General features: G+C 42.1%; 1 protein-coding gene across 1 annotated transcript; it reads left to right on the plus strand.

The window, feature by feature from the left end:
* Positions 1-697: 697 nt before the first annotated feature.
* Positions 698-5,704, plus strand: TOB1 (transducer of ERBB2, 1). Its single transcript, XM_061616005.1, has 2 exons — positions 698-919; positions 3,820-5,704. The coding sequence occupies exon 2, from the start codon at positions 3,962-3,964 to the stop codon at positions 4,955-4,957; it is 996 nt and encodes a 331-aa protein (XP_061471989.1). The 5' UTR covers positions 698-919; positions 3,820-3,961; the 3' UTR covers positions 4,958-5,704.
* The last annotated feature ends 965 nt before the right edge of the window (positions 5,705-6,669 follow it).

Consider the following 6,669-nt stretch of genomic DNA (forward strand, 5'->3'; position numbering starts at 1 on the left):
AGAGACGAAGGGGGGAGTAGAGGGGGGGAGGCACATAAAGTAAGATAGCGATAAGCAGACTATATCAATACTGAAGATGTGGGGAGGAGACATACAGAACGTGGGAGGAGCATCTGCAAAGATGGGGAAGGAGAAGGAGGTGGCAGCAGCAGCACCAGAAGAAGACGACAGTGTTGGCAGGGGTGTTAAAGGAAAAATGTGGAAAGAGCAGGAAACAGCTGCCAGAGGAGAACGGGAAACCTGAGAACGACGCCGGGAGAAAGAAGGAATGGCAAGGCATAATTCAGACCTGAAATACAATCCAGTTGCCAAAATAGTAACGAAAAAATATAAGGTTTTTTTCCAGTTATGTGTCCAAAAGTGAAACCCACACACGGAGAGAAACGAAGAGGGAGGATTTTTGGGCGTTCACCTGGATGAGAAAAAGGACAATAACATGCACCCTCTTGCTGGAAGGACGGCGAAGACAAGTGGGAAAGGGTATTTGGTGGGATGAGGGTTGAGGAGTAGGAGGGGAAACGGGGGGGGGGACTGCGCCTTATTGGCAAGTAAAGAATCCCAATCAGAAGCAGCGTCTAGAGCAGGGGACGGCCGATTGGTAGGTTAGAGGGTGGGGCCAGAGGGTTGTGGGCGGAGAGCGGGTGGGCGTAGCCACAAGGGATGGAAGGGGCGGGGCAAGGAAGGGCATATATAGTGGCGAGGCGAAGGCTTAGTCGCTGCAAGAAGGCGTCTAGCGGCTACTGAGGCGGAGCGCGCTGTTTCTCTCGTTCCGGGGTGTGAGAAGCGCAATCCTCCCTTTTTCCCTTTACAGGGTTATGGGGTTTTGGCACTGAGCCTCCCTTTCCTTCCTTCACCCCCACCCCCGGACTCTCACCTGGATTGTTTGCACTATTCACATCACCTTCCCTACTCACCCCGGGTGAGTATCTCTCTGTCGCTCGCTCTCTCCCAGGCCATGGCGAGGGGTGGTGAGCTTCTGCCAGACCGTGCTGGGAGGGAGGGGGGAGGATTGCCAGCGGCCGGTGGGGTTGAGGGTGGTGAGTTCGGGGAGGGGGCTCCGTCGTACAGCCCCATAGAACGGGGTCGATGGTGCGTGAGGCGTGTTATGTGTGAGGTGGTGGTGGTGGGAGGCATTTGTGCCAGCGTCGCCGAAGGAGAGACTGAAGAGTTGGCGCAGCTTGACTGGGAGGGGGAAGGGAGGGTAGAAGAGCCTTCGTGGGGCTGCTCCATGAAGGTAGCTTTTGTGGGGGGGAAGGACCGGCCCAGACCACACCGGGGACGGCTGGTATCTTACTAGGGAGGCAAATAGGGTGTTGGTAGAAGGGCTGCCAGGGCAGCCCTAGCTGAGGGTGTTGACACAACCCTGCAGAGGGAGGCGGAGAAGCGAGAGAGAGAGAGACAGAGAGAGAGGCGCAGGCAGGCGCACTGGCGCAGCCCTCTTTGAGGCAGCGGGTGGCGGTGGGGAAAGGGGGCTCGGTGGATGTTGTTGGCACAAGACAGACTCGCACAGCAACCGGAGAGGGGAAATTCGGGTGCGAATGGGCGGTGTTGGTTGGCACAGCTCTTTCCCTCGTCTTCCCACTCCCAGTTCATGGCTGGGGAGAGGGAGCCTGCTTGGGGCGTCTGGCACAGCCCCTCCTTTAGTTGTGGGAGGGAGAGGAGGCTGAAGTATTGGGACAGCCCACTTGAATGTTGGCGGGGGGGGGAAGAGGAGGGGAGGTGCAAGTGTAGTTGGCACAGCCTGTCAGAAAGGCCAGTGCAGTTGGAGAGGCTGGCGGAGGGAAGGGGGTTGACAGAATCCTACCCAGAAGGGGGGGGGGACATGCGTTAGCAGGAGTTTAACATGGGCAAGGCTGTGGGGCTGTTGTGGTAGGACTTCATTAGATGAGATAGTATATATTGTGCTGAGCGAAAAGCATACTAGCTATAATGGGAGGGGGACTCTTTGGACAGTGAGTCTGTCTTTATACAGTATTGGAAACAGTAGATTACAAAGATCCAAACAATATCAGGCAAGGCTGGGAGAGAAATCATAAGGTAATCCTATCTATATCTGTGCCTACGTATGTTAGGTTGAAAATTCACTTTTAAAAGTATCAGCTGTCCCTTATGATCAAACCCTTCTTCGTAGCACAAGAAGACTGAGGGGGAAGGCTACTGGGAATGACACAGTGGAGAACTAGGCCTGGCTTGGCTTGACCGGGAGAGAGAGGGCCAATCATTTCCCTCTTCATAGAAAACACTTTTTCTCCTGCTGCTGAAGCTCCAAGAGCTGTGAGCAGCAATCTAATGAGACCCAACTGCCTGGTTATGTAACGCCATATACTCTGCATAAGGGTTCCTCCTCTTTCCCTCCCATCTCCACTTCCACGATTAATGCAATTAACAGATTTAACTAATTTTAAAAGGTCCTTTTTTAAAGTTAGAAAACATTTGAAATATTCCAGGTTGTTTTGTTTAGTCCGCTCTTTGTGCTAGGGAAGTTGAAAGAATGAAAATTTAATTTCTGTCTTTCTTTAAAGGGTGTCTTTCCTACATGCTGGGGAGGTTAAACAGAGGATTAATAAATCATTTTAAATGTTCCATATAGCTGCCCCTTGTATGTTGCATTTGTAAATATCTTGTTTGCCCTTGATCTTTTCTTATCCCCACCTAGTGCTGATCCAGCAGTCATTTAAAGGTCGACTTATCATACAGCTGGTGTTTCTCTTACCATATAAAGAGGGCAGAAGGAAAGGGAAATGTCTTTAAACACTGGGTTAACCTTTGAAAGCGAACGATTTAGGGCAAGGAAATAAAATCCATTCATTTTGAGTGCATCTTTGCTGTCTAGTTTATGAACTTAACTGTATTTTAAAACTACTATTGCAGTGCAGTACAGTTAAAAAAAACCCAAAATGTTAATTGGGAAATACAACTTAGTTAAATGTTGCAGCAACATATGTAAGATGGAAGCTTTGTCTTAAGGCTTTTAATCCTGGCAGTGGACATTTTGGTAGCATTTTAATGTTACTGATTTAGCATTGTATTTTATATTACACTTCGTTATTGACTCTATAGGGCAGTTACATTGACATTATAAATGAGACAAAAATATCTCCTGTGTAAGGACTGAATTTGGCTAACAGCTTTTTCAAATTCCCCAATACGTTGCGGAACTTAGTATATTCTTTCTATAGAATCATGAAGTCTATTGTGTAGTAAGGATGGTTTTTTGCTTGATTCCTTTTAATAGACTTCATGTATGCACCTTGTAATAAAATTATCATTCTGGAATTGTTTATAGATTTTTAAAACTATTTTCTATATAAAAAAGGAATGATTTCTATTGTCTTTGAGCTCAAGCAGTTTTGAAATTTTATCAGTATTGAAAACATATTACACTTCAAATAAAGAGTTTTACAGCATCAAAAGGAGGAATTACTTTTTAGTCTGTTTACTTTCTCAAATGTCCTAATGTTACAGCTGGGTTCTAAAAATCACCAAAGCTAGGGCTGGTAACTAAAACTTTGGCAATGATTATGTCTTAAAGACATGCTTTCTCTCCTTGTTACTTAAGTTTCTGGTTTGTAAACTTAGAATTTGAAATGGGCTCTCTGTTATAAACACTTTATTGATGTATTTTCATCCATAGTGATTATGCATTTGTTCTGTGAATAAAGCTTTTAAGTAGCATGTTCAGTGCCAGTGTATATTGCAAATGTCTGCAGTTGGGAAATATAGCCTGTTTTAGGTAAAGTGTGATGCTAAAATATCAGGCCTAGTCAACTTGCTGCTACACTTTCCTTATTTGGATCTTTGCTTTTGTTTTTCTTAAAGGAACAACACTACTCAAGGTGAAGAATAATAATCTACTAGAAACAGCACTTTGAACAAAATTTTGCTTTCCTGTGGTATTTTGAACATTTCTCTCCTTCTCTGGTTTGAAACGGAGATTTTGTAATTCAGTGCCGTAGCAGCTATGCAGCTTGAAATACAAGTAGCACTCAATTTCATTATTTCATATTTGTACAATAAGCTTCCCAGACGACGTGTGAACATTTTTGGTGAAGAGCTTGAAAGACTACTTAAGAAGAAATATGAAGGGCATTGGTATCCAGAAAAGCCATACAAAGGATCAGGGTTTAGATGTATACATGTAGGGGAGAAAGTGGACCCAGTTATTGAACAAGCATCCAAAGAGAGTGGTTTGGACATTGATGATGTTCGTGGCAATTTGCCTCAGGATCTTAGTGTCTGGATTGACCCATTTGAGGTTTCATACCAAATTGGTGAAAAGGGACCAGTGAAAGTGCTTTATGTGGATGATTCCAATGAAAATGGATGTGAGTTGGATAAGGAAATCAAGAATAGCTTTAATCCAGAGGCCCAGGTGTTCATGCCAATTAGTGACCCGGCATCTTCTGTCTCAAGTTCTCCTTCACCTCCCTTTGGTCACTCTGCTACTGTGAGCCCAACCTTCATGCCCCGTTCCACTCAGCCTTTAACTTTCACCACTGCCACATTTGCTGCCACCAAGTTTGGCTCAACCAAAATGAAGAACAGCAACCGTACCAACAAGGTTGCCCGCACTTCTCCCACTAACCTTGGCTTGAATGTCAACGATCTGCTGAAACAGAAAGCTCTTTCCTCCTCCATGCATTCTCTCTATGGTCTTGGTCTAGGTAGCCAACAGGTTCCACAACAGCAGCAACCACCACAGCAGCAGAAAACATCTGCTCTTTCTCCTAATGCAAAGGAGTTCATTTTCCCTAATGTACAGGGCCAAGGTAGTACAAACAACCTGTTCCCTGGCGACAGTCCCCTTAACCTTAATCCTCTCCAGTACAGTAATGCCTTTGATATGTTTGCGGCCTATGGAGGTCTAAATGAGAAATCTTTTGTGGATGGCTTGAATTTCAGCTTAAATAGCATGCAGTACTCTAACCAGCAATTCCAGCCTGTTATGGCTAACTAAAATAAATACAAATCATATTGTACAAGTTGAAATGCACGTACCCAAGGGTGTATCTTTTCCACCTCTTGAGTTTTTTTAAAAAAGCTTGTAGTATGAATACATTCAAGCTTGGTTAGATAAGGACAACATGCATCATTTTTTTTCATTTGCCAACCAAGCACAAAGTTATTTTTTATTGACTGTACATTAAATATACTCAAGATATGGCCTCTTACAGTATTTAAGATATAGCAAGGACATGGCTGATTTTTTTATATGTAAAAAATTGGCACTAATAAGTGGGGTTATTGGTCTTTTCTAACTGTATAATTTAATTTAGTACAAAGTTTGTAAAATATCAGAGTATATATTGTTTCTACAACATGGTATTGCATTTTTATCTTTTTACTACCGTGATCTGTGACAACTGCAGCAGCTTCATGTTGTATTTTTTTTACTGAAATTATAAAATCCATATTAAAAAAACATCAGTTCTAAAAGTGTACAAAATATTCCTTAAGCGATGGAATTCAAATTGTATGGAATACTTTTTTCCAAGAAAGAAACACAAATTGTATTTTCTGTTAAAAAGTTTAAAGATTTTTTGCTATATATTATGGAAAAAATGTAATCGTAAATATTAATTTTGTACCTACATTGTGCAATACTTGAAAAAGGTATAAAAGTATTTTGAGTCAGTGTCTTATGTTAAAGAGAGGGACTGAAATAGTTTATATTAAGTTTGTATTAAAATTCTTCAAAATTCAACTGCTGTTGTGGACTTTTTAATGGTAAAAATAAGGTTGTATTGTACTGTTAATGCTATGGAACAGTCTGTGTATTAACATGGCTCATAAAACAGTTTGCTGTGTTGATGCACCATGATAATTTGGTGTGCTACTTAAAATTATGACACAGTTCACTGTTTTATTAGGTGTTGTTTTTGAACAAAACATCATCTAGTTCTCCCTATGTGAATTATTTAATGCTGAGTTTCTAGGGATAGTTTATAAAATGAAAAGAGAATTGAGGGGGTGGGATTGATGAAGCTGATATGAATACATGTAATAAGTATATTTGAGCTTGTCTTTAATCAGTAATTAATATTTTGATCTTTTGTTAGAGCCTTATAGCTCAGAAAGCAGTCTGAGAAAAATTAATGTTTTTTAAAGAATACCATTTCTATAAATATATTTCATCATGGCTTGGTTCATTCTGTGGGTGGTCTGATAAATACAGGCATACCCCGCTTTAACATACACAATGGGACCGGAGCGTGTATGTAAAGTGAAAATACTTAAAGTGAAGCAATTATCTATGCATGTACTGCACAGCAATTGCCACTAGATGGCAGCGGCGTCATGCCATTAACTGTCTGTTATTGCGAAGCACGTACGTTACAGTGGGGTATGGTGGAGTATGGAGCATGTACGTTATAGCAAGGCGACTTTAAGTGAAGCGACTTTAAGCTGGGTATGCCTGTATTGTAGGTGCTGTTTACATAAGCTAGAAACTGTAAAATGTCATTTTAATTGATATTTGTGGAAAAATACTTCTCATTCTGCATCCCAAATGACGAGTAAAAGTGGCTTGTAAAAAAATTAACAGAGGCAGCTCTCCAGCGGCTGAACACAAAAAGTTGAATTGACTTTTTCTGGAGCCAATTTAAAAAGTAAAAAACAAAAAGTATGGAGCAAGATAGCAACTGTGGTTTTCCAAAGCCTGACAACTAA

Source organism: Rhineura floridana, chromosome 3, assembly GCF_030035675.1.
Source record: "Rhineura floridana isolate rRhiFlo1 chromosome 3, rRhiFlo1.hap2, whole genome shotgun sequence".
NCBI lineage: Eukaryota > Metazoa > Chordata > Lepidosauria > Squamata > Rhineuridae > Rhineura > Rhineura floridana.

Bases quoted from the DNA above. Each gene is read 5' to 3' on its own strand.
- TOB1 (XM_061616005.1), top strand. From the start codon at position 3,962: ATGCAGCTTGAAATACAAGTAGCACTCAATTTCATTATTTCATATTTG.